Source organism: Schistosoma mansoni, chromosome 1 (assembly GCF_000237925.1).
Source record: "Schistosoma mansoni strain Puerto Rico chromosome 1, complete genome".
NCBI lineage: Eukaryota > Metazoa > Platyhelminthes > Trematoda > Strigeidida > Schistosomatidae > Schistosoma > Schistosoma mansoni.
Window position 1 is genome coordinate 12,896,056 of NC_031495.1, and position 20,590 is coordinate 12,916,645.

General features: G+C 33.2%; 1 protein-coding gene and 1 non-coding gene across 2 annotated transcripts in view; one reads left to right on the top strand and one right to left on the bottom strand.

Annotated features, from left to right (window-relative positions):
• Smp_159740 overlaps window positions 1-20,590 on the bottom strand; it is a gene marked incomplete at both ends in the record, with an annotated part of 70,179 nt that overhangs the window by 46,901 nt on the left and 2,688 nt on the right. The window contains one exon of the mRNA XM_018793300.1: window positions 18,266-18,663. Coding sequence (XP_018647826.1) covers window positions 18,266-18,663 — 398 coding nt within the window. The remainder of the gene's footprint in view (window positions 1-18,265; window positions 18,664-20,590) is intronic.
• On the top strand, window positions 14,721-14,789 carry Smp_tRNA_01412_Pseudo_TTG.1.1. The gene has a single exon. It is a non-coding gene (tRNA).

Sequence of the window (20,590 nt, forward strand, 5' to 3'; positions counted from 1 at the left end):
TCATGATTTCAACTATTAAAAATTCCAAATAAATAAATCGTCACCATAATTTGCTACAGTATTAACTGAATAATATTGCAAAAACTAATAAACTTGTTTACTATTCATTATTTTTTAATATACCTAATAAACTAATTACGTATAATTGACTTATTAATGAAAAGGTTAAAGAAGGCTACATTAAGTTTATAATTAGATTATGGACTAAACAATTAATTTGTACAATGTGATTCAATGTGCACATAAATCTCATTTTGGTACTTAAGTAATATAATGCTTGTTCATTGGATCATGCTTATTTACAGTACTTCGTAATGATGATGATGTAGTATTTCGAATTGTAATTCAGTAATGATTGACAAGTTATTAATCATTAAATTTTAGACTCAATATTTTGATAAATATTTAATATATATATATACATATGTATTTAGTATTGCTTATTTGAATCTTCTCATCGATGTGTTAGGACTGCAACTGGTCAGTCTCTAATTGGCATATGTGCATACTGTGCTTATTGCCTCGATATAGCCTTAATTCACAAGCATGGTAAGCAGAGATGGCCGAGTGGATAACGCGATGGCGTTTGAAGGGAAAGGTATTGGGTTCGTGTCCCAGAGTGAACATCAACTCTGAGATGCAGGTACATCCAGCTGACGAGCCCCAAGTAGGACGAAACGCGCGTCCTGGATTCCACTGCTAGCCACTATCCATCTCTGCTTATATATGTATTGTTAATTAATTACTCTACCATTCATTCACGTTATTTCAGTGATTATGTCATTAGATTCTTTGAAATAATACTTCGCTAACTTTGATTCATAATGCACGTGGAAGACATCACAAGTATACAAACAACATTTTTGAACCATCTTAGATAATCTTGGTGGTTAAACTGGTTTTGTACATAGAAATAATATCTGATGAAAGGATAATTCAATAAACCGATCGGGTAAATTTGTCAGTTTTATTTTCGATAAAACTATAGGATCTAACACCAAAATATACTGCATTCTATTTATGGTCACTACGCACTATACCCATTTATACTATGGATAGAAGATATAAATAAAGTTAATGTATCGTTAACAGTAAAAGTAATCATGATAACAGAACATTTATTTAATCCTATAAATTTTGTTACTGTCAACATTTAGTGGTAAATATTGTTTTAAATTTCTGTTTAACTTCTATTCAACTTCCAACTGATCGGAATGGATTTTTTTTCTTTCACTTGTCAGTAACACACATTTATCTTTGATCACGAATATTTTCTGTCAGTTCAACTTTTAGAACTATATTTTCTATTCATATATATATATATATGAATGCAAGGGAACTCCCGTATAGTAGTATCTCGCTTTTTTTAAAAGGTAGACGTCGAGGAAAACATACTACTAACTGCAATGTTTTTATTTGAGCTGTCCAACATCTAGTATAACAATAAATGTTTCTGCTTCTTACAATACTACATTCCAAACAAATCTGAAAACAGCAAAGTCTACAGAAAATAAGAAGTCTAATTGATTGAATAGGTATCTAGTTCATCGGTTCAATTCTTAATACAGTCATATCGACCATTTTAGTTTAATTAGTAAAATTAAATTGACGAGAAAAATTAGAATCATAAAGTAACCACTTACTACGGCTAAATGAAGGTTACAAACCAGTGTGAAGAATTACGATTATAACTTACAGTTGATGGTCAGGGTTAAGAATTAGATTTAAAGTTTTTTCTATCACGAACTGACATTAGCTAAAATGCCAAAACTCTATTTCGCTAAATGGATGAATGAATTTCGCGCCAAAACCCGACATCTGATTGGTTCATTCATAAATTATAGTCTCGCCGTAATTAGAACAGAATGTTAATATTTCACAACTTCGAGGTCAATACTGTGAAATAGACTATGTATATCCCCTTCTACTTAGGCCCGCAAACTTCAGTGAAAAGAATAGGTTCGTGATGGAGGCTTTGTTGATGATGACATCAGTAGAATTCAAAATACATTTACGTGAATTGATCATATATCGGTTACAATAATTAGAATTTATAAACTGAGTATTTGTCACTAAACATAAATCATACTAAAAATGGATTAAAAATCCATAAAGGAGTGTAATTGAAAGGTGACCTTATATTCACTTTAGATTCTCCTGAGATCGATATTAATTCCCTCTCTTATAAGTTTTATCAGGGGATATTACATACCCAACAATTACGTAAACAGGTTCGTTTTAATATGTAGTGAAGAGATACAGAAAAAGTGGAGAGAAATAAATCGAAAATTTGAAAAACAATTAAAATCACCTACCAGGTCTTATTCAAACAAAACATTGATAAAGATACTACAAATGTTTTTGGAATGTAAAGAATAGGGGTGTTAGCTTGAAACCCCATAACCTCTGTTCTATATGGGGACCGAGATCAAACGAGATCGACTTCGTTAGAAAACCCCATTGGTATACGACAAACTGGTCTGAATGCTTCTATCCTAAACACCACATGTTGATTAAAAACCGAATGTGTTAAAACACGGCTGAACATCAACTTAGTCCCACCCTTATTGAACCGCTGAATTATCCGCCAACTCATTGGTTAAGCTGTCAGGTAATAGCCCTGATAAAGCTCTCTCCATAGGGTATCTGAATTTATGACTACATTTTGATGTAGAAAAACAGGTAAACTACCTTTGACCTAACCAACCTGGGTATAATACTGGTTGCTTATATACAGTCAGCGTTTTAAATATAAAAGTAATAAGTAGATTATCAGTATAGGGTTGTGGAGATTTTGAGTGTTTGACTGAGATTATGAATCGATGAATGCTAGAACACAACTGAAAACCTGGAAACACTGGACAGCCGTTTCGTCCTAGTGTGGGACTCCTCAACATGGCGCATACACGATACCAAATGCGGGATTCGAACCCAGTAAATTTCGGTCACGTGAGTGGACGTTTAACCTCTAGACCACTGAGCAGGTATACAACGGTGTTAATAGCTAACTTAAACCAATCCACGAAATTGTGTGACCATCTCCCATCGTCTGAGGTAGATTCCTGTCTCCATTTGACACGGACTAGCTCCACTGATCACTACTTCTCACAAGAGCTTCCGGAATTCTTTTATGAAGCTAGTCAATAGTAAGCACATGGTCATTATCAGTATGAGGTTGTGGAGATTGTTGAGTACTTCCAGTGCTTCCAGGTTTTCAATGTTAGTCTAACATTCATCGGTTCATGATCTCAATCAAAAATAAATAGAGTGATTTTATTTAACTGTATTTGTTCTTATTTATGAATGACATTACTTCATCCACCTACTAAATTGATCAGGATGAACGAATTCACTCACTTGGCTTAAAAAACTGTCAATATAATATGTGATTGCATGAATAATATAACAAAAAGCTAAAAATTAAGAGAAAATAAATCAGTCGAACAAAAAAACCCTGCTAAATAAACCATTGTCATATCTTATTTATATAGTTGAAATCATGAGTCAATTGAAGCTAGACTACCATGGAAAACCTGGAAGCACTGGACGGCCGTTTCATCCTATTGTGGGACTCCTCAGCAGTGTGCATCCACGATCTCGCCTCGCGAGATTCGAACCCATAGCGCTTAACTTAGAGAATATTTTGTTTTGTAATAAGCATTATGTAATAATAATAATAATAACCATAATAAATCTCCCAATGAATTAGTAGATAATAGATAAACTGTACAAATTTACATTCTATTTGAAAAGCCATTCTGCTTAGTTCCATGAATCTATTGATCAGATTATCTAATATATTCTAATCGACAGTAATAGAAATTCTTAAATAAGGAGAATCTCTTCTTATTATTAATTCATTTTTCATGCAGATACAATTTCGTATAAGCGGTTCAGTACAAGCTCGGTAGTCTGAGAATAAAGTGCTTGCCAAGAGAGATCAACGTCTACTTTTAGGTCTCTGGTGAGGGGTCCTAGGTAAGCATTGATGAAGAGTCCCTTGACGTAACAAAATATCTGTTCAGTACATTCTAGTTTCCCCAAATTTTCATTGCTACAGTCACTCTAAAAGGTAAACTATGTTTAAATTAATGTATCCATTTATTATTTATCACTTAAAAACCAATAACAGGATCTACTGAATGACTTGTATTCATTATATATATCTTCATAAAGGCTATCAGGTAATTTAGAGCAGTCAGTTATCAATTTCTTTAATGCGTATTCTGAAATTACATTCGATAAGATTCTCTCTGTTCTTTCAACGAATATCCTGCTGACATTACAGGTAAATAGGTAAATACAACTAGAGAAAACTAGAGGTCTGTCATTTTATAAGCTTTTAGTTTCACATGTGACAATCGAATTGGCTACAGTAAAGTTTCGTGCAATACTAGCCCGAAATTGACACCTACCCTGAAATGGTTAGAAAGTTGCTGCTTTTTAGAATTTTGACTTATTTAGTTTTAGAATGGAGATTTGTGGAGACTGTAGTAAGCTAGCTTACATCGACTCATGAATTCAACTATTCAAATTATTTAGTTTTGCCTAATTTCGATCATTTATATTGCAAATATATCGCTTGATTATTTAACTATATATGTGTATATAAGATGGACAATGATGATAGTAATATTAGAGTTATGATGTATGAAAAATCAATCTTGTAATGTCAATTACGTAATAATTTGACAAACTGGCGTAACAGTGAATTATGAAATCATTGAACAACCCATTTATACTTTCCATCGAATTTATAATCATCAATAAATTAATAATAATAATAATACGGTAGTAACCTAAACTAATATTTATACTTAATTTAAATGTTCATTAAGTTCATACGACGATAAGTGACCGACCATTTAACATAACTATACTATTAATGATTATCTATGTAAACATTAAACAATATTTTTATTATCATTATTATATAAGTTAAGTATTTGTTTATTAAGATTTTCCGTAATCAATAAAAATAATTTTCTTAAAAATATACCTAAAAGATAATTATCATTTTCAAACATCTAGTTACCATGGTAAATAAATATTAACGAATTTATGAATGTTAAAACATCGTTCATTTTTATTCAATTGTTTAATGTTTACATAGATAATCATTAATAGTATAGTTATGTTAAATGGTCGGTCACTTATCGTTGTATGAACTTAATGAACATTTAAATTAAGTATAAATATTAGTTTAGGTTACTACCGTATTATTATTATTATTAATTTATTGATGATTATAAATTCGATGGAAAGTATAAATGGGTTGTTCAATGATTTCATAATTCACTGTTACGCCAGTTTGTCAAATTATTACGTAATTGACATTACAAGATAGGTTTTTTATACATCACATCTCTAATATCATCATCATCCATCTCATATACACATATATAGTTAAATAATCAAGTGACATATTTGCTGTATAAATGATCAAAATTAGGCAAGCTAGATTAAATCAGATACTAAAACCATTAAGTCATTGATACTATCATTATGATCATTGTCATTTTTTTTTATTCTACTTCATTTGAAATACTCAATATTCTGAATAAACATGTATCTATTATAGTTTTTAAATTTTATTACGTCATAAAAAGTAGAAATCAACAAAGTAAACAGTAACGTTTCCAAACGAACAAGTAAACGACAAAAAAAACAAACGAGACAATGAAACTTTAAAAAAAATTTTTTATGAAGGTTAAAAAACCATGTAAATGTTATGCAATGATTGATTTTGAATTAGTTGATGTAGCCGACCTCTTAGATCCAAAACAGACAATCTTTATATATACTTAGCTACCAAAAAATATTCATGTCATAGTGTTATATCGATATAAACACTACAAATCCTTTTTCATTACACAATTAGACTAACCAAAATAACATGTTTTGACAAGATGAGGAAGAACTATCTGATTAGTTCGTCTATGAAATATAGTCCCACCAGGTTAAGATTTGTTTCAGGATCAAAAGTCAGGATTTAAGGATAGTGCCCATTTGGCTGAGATATACAATAAGAAGGGACAGAATTGAGTATTGGATAGGTTCGACACCATCATTTTCAACTTATGATGGCAAAAACTAATTTTTTGCCATCATTTTAAACTTTTTGAGTAGTATACGAAAGTATTTCTACTGCTCACTCTAAGTGGTATTTAAATTTCTGATAGACTTTTTTCTACACTATATTTCTAGCTTAGGATGCTCCAGAGTGCCATAGTAAGATAAGATGTACTGATGTCCATTAGCATGACCCTGACTATCAATTACTTATAGGACATCTATTAAATGTGATAAAGAATGTTAGAACAAGCGTACTTTGAAAATATATAAAATCACATTTCCGGATGACCTTGTTTGAATAAAATATATTAAATGTCCAATCTTTAGGTTAATCTGATTACATTGGCAAACCCTAAACCGAGCAAAATAATCACCACACATCCGACGATCACTCTGAGATCGAAAGATAAATTATCAAAACTAGCCAGAATTTCCTAACAAGATATATTATTGTAAATGATTGATTCATGTTGGTTGTATGCCTCATTTGTATTAAATGAGCCAAAATCGAGCTGTTAATAGTTTTAACTATACCATTAGTGAGTCACACTGGGAGGAGCTCAGGAGCACGAAAATACAAATTCCTAGAGTAGTACGCAATGCTTCTGATTGTTCTTCAACCTCATCTAGGGGGCATATGGTCTTGATTCTAAGATGAAGTGTCTTAATTAGGTTCCTATTATATTGTAGCGGAACAAAACTAAGTAAATTTGTATATTGACCAGTATAAATAGTTTTCTTGTTTAAATTTCGTTTTAGTGACCCACCTACTCACTTTGTGAGTAGAACATCTAGAAAGGTTATTCTACCTCTATTTTCTTCCTCACAAGTGAATTTAATAGAAGGATGAACTTCATTAAATTGCTTGAGTGTTACTATCCGGTCAGTATGGTCGTTACTGATTTGTCATCACACTATTATCTCTCACCCCATGCTAACCATATTTATTCTGATGATTGATCTCACAATTTCTATTAACGTATAAACTTATTCAGGTTAACACTTCATATTAGTTATCCCAGCACTAACCATTTTATTTCATTTAACAACCACAAATTCACATGCTAAAATCTTAAGCGATGTACTTTGCTTCAAACCTTGCCGGTTTTAAAATTATTAATTTGGATAGATAATTGTAGAAACTGAAGAGGAATATTTTTCGTTCACATATCTGTGTTTCAATATGATGGGAACTTCTTAGCGGGTCTTCAGTTTTGTTTTAATCCCTTAATTAACAAGTAATTTGAACGTGGCAAACATAACTATCTTACATTTACTTCCGTAGAATATCTTCAGAATTAAGTAGTTTGAACCAACTAATTTACATCAGATTTTACTTTAGTCATTTTAATCTGAATGATTGACTTTCTTCACAAAGGGAAAATTTTTGTAACCATGGTATTAGTGAACAATCATCGGACGGATTCGTTAAAATCTTTTAGACTAAATTTCTGCATACTTGTTGACGTCTTGAAGCAAAGCTCAGATTAACAAGTAGTTTCAAAATTCAATTATCGATTCTTGTTTACCAACAGAGAAAGATACACAACCATTTGATCTAAGGATTGTGTTATATTTTCTGAACATTTCCGACAAATTTAATAGTAATCAAGTATCGACAACAAATACGAGGACTTCTCAGTACCTTTCATCTTACTATGACGCAAGATATCAGAAGAAAACAACGAACTCTTGAGTGGAAAGAATAATTTTTAAGTACTAGAAATACAAATCTACATTTTCAACCAACCTAACAATAATAGAGGGGAAATTATTTAGTGGTTATTTCATGATATTAATTGCGCCTTTAGCTCTTCCAGGGTTACTGCCAGTCCAAATCCCAGGTAAGGGAAAGGGTTGGGAATGCGGTCACCAACCCCATCCCGCAGAAAACAACTTTGCTAAAAAACTACTGATCGCTAAAAATCATGTAAATTCTACTTTGAGATTTAAAGGATCTTCATTTAGAAGAATCATGACAACTCATGGTGAAAACCGAGATTCTTCAGAAATCACGGAGCTACTGATCCTTCTGACAACCAGAGAAACAATTAATATAGGTAGGTGGAATGTCCAGACATTGTGAGAGACTGAGGGGACGAATCAAACATCTACGGAAGTGAGGGGATACAACTTGGAGATGTTCAGAATAAGTGAAACCCATTGGACTCAACCTGGATAGAGAGAGATACTGTTGTACTATGGTCATGAAGAAGAAAATGCTTCACGTGCACAAGGGGTTGAACAGGTGCTGTTCAAAGAATCACGAAATGCACTTATAGGATGGAAATCTCATGTATCCAGAATCATCGAAGCATCCTTCAAAAATAAGAAGAGGGGACCACAATGTTATCTAATACTATGCACCTACCAATGGCAACGATAAAGATGATAAAAATCAGTTTACGAAGAGGAGGCAATCGATGATAACGAAGTGCAGATGAAAGGACGTGGCCATCCTGATGGGAGGCCTAAACGCTAAAGTCAGAACAGATAATACCAGATATGAGGATATCATGGGACGACATGGACTAGAAGAAAAGAACGAGAATGGCGAGAGATTTGTAAGCTTATGTAAATTCAACAAAATGAGGATAGGTGGAACTATATTCCCCCACAAACGTGTACACAAAACTATATGAGTCTCACCGGATCAATCACATTTGCATCACTAAAAGGTTAAGAAGGCCAATGGGAAACGTGAGAAGAAAAAGAATAGCTGATATTTTTTCATATCACCAACTGGTTGTGCCCAAGATAAAACTGAAGCTAGAGAAGCACTGGGCAATTGGAGAAACAGCATTACAAAGGCTCAATATAGCATTTCTTGGAGATAATGGCAAACTCAGCGGACACAAGACAGCTATCAGTAACAAGTTCCAAGCCTTACAAGATCTACTTAAAGAAGAGAAAACTATGACGGATAACGACTGGAAATGGATTAAAGAAGTACTGATTTCAAAGTACTAGATGGCTCCGGGCCGCAAGAAGCACAATCATAAAGAATAGATTTCTACTGAAATTCTGGTTTTGATTCAAGAAAGGAAGATTAAGACAGCAATTAACAACATTTGAACAAGAGCAAAGAGATTTAAGGCACAGGCCGAATACACAGAAGCAAACAGGAGAGTGAAGAGGGGAATTAGTGCCGACAAGCAGAAATACGCGAAGGTGCTGGCAGCGACAGCGGAAAAAGCTGCAAGACAAGGAAAGATGTAAAAACTATATGATACAACAAAGAAACTAACAGACAAATATAGTAAACTAGAGAGACCAGTCAAGAACAAGGAAAGCACGTCAATCACTCAGATTCAAGAACAATGGAACAGGTGGGTGGAGCACTTTGAAGAACTCTTGAATAGACCAGCCCCACTGAATCTACTCGACATCGCTGCAACACAAACAGTCTTTCCTATAGATATTCCCACACCAACAATCGAAATCAGTATGACCATCAGACAAATCAAGAGCGGAAAAGCATCAAGACTAGATAACATATCAGCTGAAGCACTGAAATCAGACAAAGAAGTAATTGCATAGATGCTTCATTTTCGCTTCAAAAAGATTTGGATGGAAGAACAATTACCAACAGACTGGCAAAAAAGATACGTCATCAAGATACCAAAGAAAGAAGAGCATAGTAAGCGTGGGAGCGACGGAGGCATAAAACTATTATCAGTACCAGTAAACGTTCTCAACAGTGTTGTTGGACCTGACGAAAGATTCAGTTGACACCCAGCTTCGAGATCAACAGGCCGGATTTCATAAGGATCCGTCGTACACATACTAAATCACAACACTGACGTTCATTGTTGATCAATCGATTGAATGGAACTCGTCACTATACATCAACTTCCCTGGCTATGAGAAAGCGTTTAAGTGTATCGATAGGAAAATTGTAGGGAAATATATTCGACACAATGGTGTAAGTGAGAAGAGCGTCAAAAACATACGGAACTATTACAACGGAATACACGGCAAGGTAGTGCATGAAGAACAGCTGATGGATTCATACCAACTGGAGATCGGAGTCAGACAAGGCTGCCTACTCTCTCCCTGTTTCTTTCTTCTGATAGTTAACTGAATTATGAAAACCTCCACATCTCAGGGAATGCACGAAATACAATGGACAGCTTGGATGCAACTAGACGATTTGGAATTCGCAGATGACCTAAACCTTTTATCCCATACACAACAACAAATCCAGGAGGAGACAGCCTATGTAGCAGCAGCCTCTACAGTAGTAGGTCTCAGTATAAACAAGGAAAAAAGCAAGATCCTTGAATACAACACGATGGACATCAACCCAATCTCACTTGATGGAGAAACTGTGGAAGAGGTGAAAACATTCACGTATCTGGGCAGCACCATCGATAAACAAGGAGGATCTGATTCAGATATGAGGGGAAGGATTGGCAAAGTAAAGGCGGCGTTTCTGCAACTTAAGAACATATGGAATTCAAAACAACTGTCAACCGACACCAAAGTTAGCATCTTCAATACGAACGTCAAGACAGTTCTACTGTACGGAGCTGAAACTTGGAGAACAACTACAACCATCATCAAAAGGTATAAGTGTTTACAAACAATTGTCTACGCAAGATACTCAATGTTCGTCGGTCGGATATCATCAGAAACAACCTACTATGGCAGAAAACAAACCAACTTCCAGATGAAGAGGAAATTAGGAAAGACACTGGAGGTGGATAGGACATCGGAGACATACATCAAAACAATCAATAGTAGTTGGAAACAAGGAGAATGGAGAGCCCACGAAAGAGTTGGTTGGAGAATGCTGGTCAGTGGCCTGTGCTCCCATGAAGGGTAACAGAAGTAATTAGGTAAGTGGGTATTCGCTGATATCCGTGATGACAGAATAAATTATCCAATAAGATTAATCAACCCACGTCGCAGCATAAATAAAGATCTACATTACAAAGTTTCTACCTTATAGATCAAGATCTTAGAATGTTGAATCTTCATTTCACAAATTCCTCTTTATTCCAACTACAGAATAAAGTTTTTACTGAATAGTTCTTGATTGGGAAAACAAAATTTCTCAGTTGGTTCACAGTAATAGTTATTTTAACTGACATAAATTGGTGATGAAAAGGCTTTGAAAATACCTCACAGTAATAGTTATTTTAACTGACATAAATTGGTGATGAAAAGGCTTTGAAAATACCTCCTAGTACCATAGTTTCTAAAGAATATTGTTGAAAAGAATATTCTTCGTTCATATAATTGTGTTTTAATATGATGGGAATTTTTCAGCGTTTTTGTCACGAAAAAGAAAGTTATTTGGTGAAATTCTAGATTTACATTCTACTAAAAGACAAAAAATTGGGCCATAACATAAATAAAACACTGTCTGCATACAGAATAAATCTATAATGATAGTGTTATTTATGAATCAAGGGTTAGTTGAATGAAGAAAGAACAAATATTTCAACAGAATAACATGAATTCATTTACTTCTCGGATCAATCCGACTAGAAGAAACCATACAAATTGTTTGTCAACAATGCTGAACTACTTCTCTTGCCGAAAAACTAAATCAAGCAATTACTACTGATGTACACTAAAGACGTTCAATTTCAATTCGACGATATCGTGTACCGTCAAGCTAATGGAATGGCCATGGGCAGTTAGGTTGGCTCAATGTTAGTAGAGATAATTGTGTTCAACCTAGAATAAACAGTTATGAAGTCGAAAACCAGTGACACAACGTTGCATGCCAAGTATGTGGATGATACATTCGTTGCATGTAATGAATCGTAACATGGTTCTCGTATATTGGAACTTTTCAACGTAGCATATCATAACACTAGATCTGAAATAGAATATGAACATGACATGCTTCATTTTCTAGATCTTTGCACTAAACGTAATTCGAAAGACCTAGCAGAAAGATATATTTATTGAGAGGACACCTGGAGCGGTCTACACTTGAACCTACAAAGTTTCTGTATGATTAGCTACAAAAAAGCTTTGGTTAAAACACTACCCAATCATGTTCTCAGATTATGCTCTGAGAATAAAATTAAAGAGGAATTAGCCACAGTTGAACGCTGCTTACGTGATAACGGTTATCCACAAAAATTTATGTGTAAATACGGAACAACCATAAAAATGGAAACTGAGTGTCCTAAGGTTGGGAAAAGACTGTCTTCTTGAAATAGTGGCTTCAAATATGATGAAATAGCTAGAAGGATTGATTCTTAAACTAAAGGCAATACTTAATGAACGTATCCAGTGACCAATTTGGTATCTCAATACCACATCAAATGCTCATTGAGACAATCAAATGAGGACAAATGCCCGCCTTATGTTACATTCAATTGTGTTTATCAGTTTATATGTACGTGCCAAAGCACATATATTGGAAAAACAGAAAGATGAGTTTCTGTCTGCACCTCTGAGCATATTCCACAAAAGTTAAGACTGAACGGACAGAAGCTTTTTAACAGTACAATTGCTCATCATTTTCTCGACAGTGGGGATGATGCTGAAGTTGCAAAATCTTCCAAAGTAATAAATAAACAAACAAATTCAAAACTTTTACGCTTTGTAGAAGATTTCAACCGAATTTATGCATTCAAAAAAAGAAACAATTATAAATTTTGTTTCACCATGGTAATTTTATTTTTGTAAGATTATTGCGTAAGACTTTGTTGTTTTTTTCTTCCATAAATTTTAATCAACATTTCTAATCTCTTAATTCTTATTTCTGAGCTAAACCCAACTAGTCTGTATTGTAAAATCTATTTTTTTTGTTTCGAGAAGAAAAATTTTCAACTTTTATGCTCTTCTGAAATATTTAATCTATAAATAAGTGAATATTTAAATAGTTTTAATCATTTCATGGGTCTGAGTCCCAGAGTGAACGTCAACTCTGAGATGCAGGTACATCCAGCTGACGAGTCCTAAATGGGACGAAACGTGCGTCCTGGATTCCACTGTTAGCCACTATCCATCTTTGCTTACAATGCTTGTGCATTAAGGCTATGTCGAGGCAATACGCACAGTATGCATATATGCCAATTAGAGACTGAACAGTTGCAGACCTAAAAATCAATGGGAAGATTCAAACAAATAATACTAAGTGAATTTCATATTATGGTTAGTCAATGTTATTCTATTTCCATATTTTAACTTAGTTTATTCTAAATGTTTTGAATCTAAAGTAGTGTATACTTATTTCGTTTTGATGAATAACACTATGATTTTACGTTACAATCAGTTGAGGAGAATCTATAAAATAAATGAGTTCATTATTATTCGATTCTTTACATAAACATTTATTTATTTTTTATATAGTTGAAATCATGAGTCAATTGAAGCTAGACCACCATGGAGAACCTGGAAGCACTGGAAAGCCGTCTCGTCCTACTATGGGACTTCTCAGCAGTGCGCATCCACGACCTCGCCTAGCGAGATTCGAACTCAGGAGTTATCAGTCTCGTGCACGAGCGCTTAACATCTAGACCACTGAGTAGTCATCCAACCGTGTTAATGTCTAAATTCAACCAATCCACGAAATTGAGCAACCATTCACCATTGTCTTCAGTTAGTTACTATTTCACAACAGACCTGGTTGAACTCTACTCGTCACTGCTTATTTATTTGAACACAAATAATGGTACAAAAGCGCACCGCATAAATACGCGACACACAATTCATTCGATTTGTATGCGGATTGTGATACTGCCCGGGTGTCCAGACCGAAGTAGGTAGTTTTCTTAGGAGGCCACACCCGAAGCCTTCGACCTAAAGGTCTGATCCACAAGGCAATGGAGCAACGTAATGAGGTGTATTCTCATGGTACCCGTGACCAACGATCCGTTAATAAGCCATTTGTTCCCTCAGCATGCTGAAGCCAATGTGCACTATTGGTTTGGAATCAGGGTTTTCCAAATCCTCTTACATAGACATACATCATTTGATCATAATTGTTAGTTTTCATTTCAGAAAAATCGCATTTTCCTATAACATTTGTGTTACACATACTTTTCATGCAAAACAGACATATTCGTAAATCAAATTTCTTGGACGATTAAAACAAAAAAGAAGAAATAACGAATATTCCAATATAAATACAAACTATAACTTCAGATTAGAGGATAAAGTTGATGATCTATTCATAAAGTTTAAAACTAAGTGTTAATAAAGATGATACATGTATCATCTATGTTGTACTTTTTTTCACTACATGACTATCAGATTAATCATGTATATTCCTGCTATCAGTAGTTTATATACTAAAAGAAAGATTGACTGATAAAGTCAACTTCTCAACAATAGAAAGAAAAAATAATGATAATGTTACATCTTCTGTATGGTAAATTTAGTCTTTAGCATGTGATTAGCTGAATACAAGATTATTCATGATTGAAGTGTGTTATTATTATATTATTTTTTTGTTGAATAATCAATAGATAGAATTTGATAGATAAATTTTACATAATATGGATGAAATAGACTTATACATTAAATTCACTGAGTATTGTTTGTTTGAATCTTCCCATTGATGTTTAGGATTGCAACTGGTCAATTAGAGACTGACCATCAATGGGAAGATTTAAACAAACAATACCATGTGAATTTAAACTTCACCCCATCGCACAAGCAAGTGGCTATCAGTACTCAGTAGCTGAGTGGATAACGCGATGGCGTTTGAAGTGAAAGGTACTGGGTTCGAGTCCCAGAGTGAAAATCAACTCTGAGGTACAGGTACATTTAGCTGACGAGTCCCAAATAGGACGAAACGCGCGTCCTGGATTCCACTGCTAGCCACTATCCATCTTTGCTTACAAGACTTATACATTCTCTTATATATCGTAACAGATACGAGCATTCACCACTTTTAACACATAACATTATCAAATTCATTTATATATATGCCTTATTTTGGCCTTTGTAAAATATCATAATTATGGATTTATACTAGTTATAACAAAAAAAGAGATTTTATTCATAAATATCCTTCATACAATCATTAATGTCAAATTGGAAAAAAAGGACAGATTTTGTTTTAAAGGTAAATATAATTCGGTGTCGTTTTATTTAGTAACTAAGTTTATTAAATTCTATTGTCAAAAGAATATTAAATTAGATTTTATATTCTGTTGAAAAATATGAGACTTTTAGGATAAAACAAAGTAAATTACATGAGAATCGGGGTTGGTGGAGATTAAAGTGATTTTAATAGTCGACTCATGAATTCAACTATTCAAATCACTACAATCTCCACAAATTCATATTCTAATAATAACCATGTGCTCACTGGTGACTGACTTTAAGATGAATTCCCTGTAGTTCTAGTGAGAAGCTGTGACCACTGGAGTCCAATTCGTGTCGGGTAGAGACAGGTATCTACCTCAGACAGTGAAGGAATGGTTGCGCAAGATCACGGATCATGGATCGATTGAAGTTGCCGGCTCAGTGATCTACAAGTTAGGCGTTTGCACACGAGACCAAAAGTCCTAAGTTCGAGTCCCGTGTACTGGGTCATGGATGCGCACTGTTGAGGAGTCCCATACTAGGACGAAACGACCGCTCAGTGCTTTCAGGTTTCCAATAATGGTCTATCTTACATAGACTCATGAATTCAACTATTAAAAACTATATAATTTACTTTGTAAAACCCATTTAAAAACGCTGAATGCTCTTTTTACATTTTAAATGTTGGTAGTGGAAATCTCAGTCATATGTTTTCAATCCGAATTATTTCATGTATTGTTGCATTAGGAATTGATAGATAATGTATTACCTGCTAAGCAATTAACCATCAATAATCTCTTCTGGGAGAATATTACATCACAGACCCAACTATTTTTATGGTTTATTATTAATTGACATATTTATTCTCTACATCAATACTTGTTTTTCCACACGTTAATTAATTTCAGTTTCTTAGGGTTTGAATTATCCTGTCGTTGATGTTATTGACTGAATTTTAATCAGTTTTATTTGGTTTATGTGTATTTTATACTGAGTGCCTCAATATAGCAACTCAACTGACGAGACTTAAATAGGGTAAAACAGACGTCCTGGATTCCATTGCCAACTACAATCCATCTCTTCTATAGAGTGTTAACTTACTGTTCAGACCGTAAATTGCATCAATGTTTCACACTTTTTATCAGTTAATTATCACTTAAGCTGAATACAATAAGATGATTAAAATGCGAATAATAAACTAAACTGATAAATATATGCAACGAAATATTTGTGACTCATAGGATTCGGTGAGAACATCTCTGATTATGAGGTAAATGTACATCATTGAATTGTTCTATAACTGCAGTCAACCGAAAAAATTTTTTCCGAATTTCGCTTTTGCGTCTACTGGTGTTTATTATTATTATTACTATAAATTTAATCTAATTTCGAAAAACAACTCAATGTTATATATACCCACGTCATTTAATGTTTACATTCAGAATTTACTGACAGAATATACTTCATCTACTTGGAAAAAAATATTTTACGTAGTTTACGGTGAGGCTATAATTTATGGACGACCTTTGAGCGACGCTAAAGTAACCTTGAGAGTATCCGCTTAATAAATAAGACCAAATGAGAGTTATAAATCAATATGAGGAATTAGAATTATGATTAGTAGTTGATAGTTAAGGTTAGGAGTTAGATTTAGGGTTTTTGTCATAAAAACTGATATCAACTATAATGCCAAAACTCTATTTAACCAAATGGATGAGTGAATTTCGTGCCAAAATATGAGACCTGTCACTTTATACGTGATTGATTCGTCTGTAAGTTATAGTCTCGTCTAGTTTACTAAAAAATGATGAATACCGGTTTTATTTTATCAAAATTATCATTACACAACTATAAAAATGACATTGTCTCATATTGCTTCTTTATAAAGTGTGAAATACTAAAAAATGAAAAGAAAAACATGGGGAACAATTCGATTTTTAGGTTAAATTCTCATTCTGATTGAAATACCCAAAGTGATTTTTTTTAGATTCTGTATTCAATAATTCATAAACTTTCAAAGAACAATTTTTGTTTGACTTTTGTTAAATAGAATTCTAATTTAGCAAACTGTGAAGGGGATAACAATTAACTAGAAAAATATCCAAAAGTTCTCCTAAAAGTTATGATAAATTTGATTGAGATAGAACCAATACTGTAAAGACAATCAAGTTTTATGTTCCTCAAAATTTTTTATCCGTTTCCCTCTCGCCTAGCTTTTGTAGTCGTGTAGTTTATTTTTTCACTTAGTAGCATACGGTAGTTTGAAGATATCTGTCTGTTGCAAGTAATTTACTGACTTGTCTATTATTCTATATATATATATACATATATACCACAGTGCTGACTGATTTTAATTTATCTCCAAATGTAAACTGATCTCTGTCGAACACTTTACTGTGTACCTACCGTTTTAAAAGTACTTTTTTTAATGCACTAAAGTTCAAACATAACAGTTCACTATGATCAAAAGATAATTCTTCTGGATTTCAGGTTCTACCGAAACATATTAACAAGATGTATCTTCAAGTTACGCCCTTCAACGGGATCAAAACAGTTATCATAAAATCTTTTTAATTTCTTACATTGTTTCTTTACCTACTAAATTCATACGTTCAATTTCAAAATGTTTTCTCGTATTTATGAGATTCTGTTTACTTTTATAATCTTGCCCACCTTTCTAACAAGTAATTTACTAATTCCCTTATTGTAGTCGTCAAACAACCCATAGATCAGAGGAATTCGTATATTCCTAAACTTTCAGTTAAAACACCAGAAGGCTACATGTGTACTAACAAGTACCACAATGACCATAAAATTAAAATACGAAACCATACTGTACTGAAAAGTAATGAACCTTATTAAATACATTCATGATACAAAGCAACAAACTTATCGTTAATTAACTAAAATTTATCAATGTTAAAATGAACAAAAACACCAATAATCAATGAATCAAAAGATTAGAAAAACATAATAAAACAATTGTAAGCAAAGATGGATAGTGGCTAGCAGTGGAATCCAGGACGCGCATTTCATCCTATTTGGGACTCGTCAGTTGGATGTACCTGAATCTTCAAACAAACAATATTAATTGAATATAATAAAACAATGTTTTGATAAATATTCACCAAAAAATGAACAATTTACTTTATCAGGAAATAAAATTTATAAATGTATGTAAACATACTTGGATAGAATTGATATAGCCCATCCATCTACAGCAATATCTTGTGTTGCTGCAAGGAATGTCAATCCAAAAAATGCAATTGTTAAACGTATTATATCAACTGGATGATGTGTACCCAATGGACTCCATGGATTATTTGGATCACGTCCTAACCAACTATTTATATAATTGGCTAAAATAATTAATTCAATTCCAATAGCATATTGTGTTGGAATAAGCCATGTTTTTCGACGTCCAATATGTGTACTATAAATTGAATCAATGATTGGAGCCCAAGCTAATTTGAATGAAAATGGCCAGATTACTAATGAAAATGTAGCTTGTGCTTGATAACTTCCGGTATAATAACTTGATTGTAACATAAATGGAATAGATGCAGACAGACCGATAGGTATACCCTAATTATAAAACAGTGGTAAAAGAAAATAACATCAAGTTATGCACATGTATTTAAGTATAATATGTTACATTTAAGAAATTTCCATAAGTTTATTTCTGAAAAAAACACAAAATATCAAAGGTGTATTAAAATTGGATGCACCGTTGAATGCCGGCTCAGGGGTCATGAGGTTAAACGAGACCAAGGGTCCTAAGTTCGAGTCCCGTGCGCGGGACCATTGATGTGCACTGTTGTGGAGTCCCATACTAAAACAAAACGGTCGTCTAGTGCTTCCAGGTTTCCCATATTGGTCTAGCTTACATTGACCCATGAATTCAATTATTAGTGTACTAAAGTATTAATCACCTTGAAAGATAATTGAGACAATTTTTTAGTTTGAGAATGAAACAGAACAGATATAAACATATAGGGAATTAAAGAAATAATGGCTTACAAATTCTGGTTTATGTACATGATAATTTAATCGTAAACCATGGTATATATCATTATCATTATTACATTCATTAACTACTAACTAAACAATATATTTTATTTATATGATTTATTTTATTATTACATTGATTGTAACTTCGATACCTTACAACAAATCAGTAAGGATGGCTCGTTGACAAACTCAAAGAAGCTTCAAGAAGCCCAGAAAGAGCCGAAGACATTCTATCCAATCACCGCTAGAGAAACATTCTAGAATGTCGACGTGTAGTTTCCCTATTGGATGAATAAGAAGGCCCCCCTATGTACCTATTGGCTATCCGAAATGATGATTTACTTTCAGCCAAAAACTATAAATACATGAGATTTTTGTGCTATATTGGACACTGTTTTTGGGAATAACATTCCTACTTACTAATATTCGGTCTTCTCAATATGCGACTTGAGAGGGTTCTAGCGTTCGAGTGCTCAAGTATTACGCGACATACTAAAAATCTAAGCTCTAGATATAACAAAATCATTTTAAATTATTTTTTAAGTGCCATTTTAATCGGGTGATAACACATTTATGACGTAATATATATGCAAAAGTTCATCAATATTTGTAAATATAACATTGTTTAATTCGTTAAAATACCTTAGTTTTTTAGCCTTCATTATAAAATAATAATTAATTAATTACCACAAGAGGGTTTTGTTGAGATTTTATTAATTTTATATAGTTGAGATCATGAGTCAATTGAAGCCAGACCATCATGGAAAACCTGGAAGCACTGGACGGCCATTTCCTCCTATTGTGGGACTCCTCATCAGTGAGCATCCTTAATCCCGCCTCGCGAGATTCCAACCCAGGATCTATCAGTCTGGCGCCAGAGCGCTTAACCGATAGACCACTGAACCGGCATCCGATGGTGTTAATATCTAAATTCAACTAATCCACGAAGTTGATCAGCCGTTCACTAATTGTCTTCAGTGAGTTCCTATCTCATAACAAACGTGCTGAGGAGTCCCACAATAAAACAAAACGGCCATCCAGTGTTTCCAGGTTTTCCATGATGGTCTAGCTTCAATTGACTCATGAACTCAACCATATAAAATTGATTAATTAATTTTGTAAGAAAAATAAAACTTTTATTAGCTAATAAAAATAATTCAATTTTCATATTATATTCGATATAAAAGTTATCAGCTATGTATATACAAAAATTTTGTATATAATTTTACCGTTACTGAATTATTCATTAAATAACATAATATATAAATATATAAGTAAATTATATATTATAACGGTTTATTCAGGGTGGCCTATTTAATACATTTAGCCCACCTATAGTAGATTAATTGTATATTATTAAATTTGATTTCTTAATGTTTATTATATGTATTCATGTATTACAATAAAATAGATTACAAGTTATTTCAATACTAAATACTGTGAAACTCAAATGGGAACACTGAAGTTCTTGACACATTTTATTCTTATTATTGATTATTTG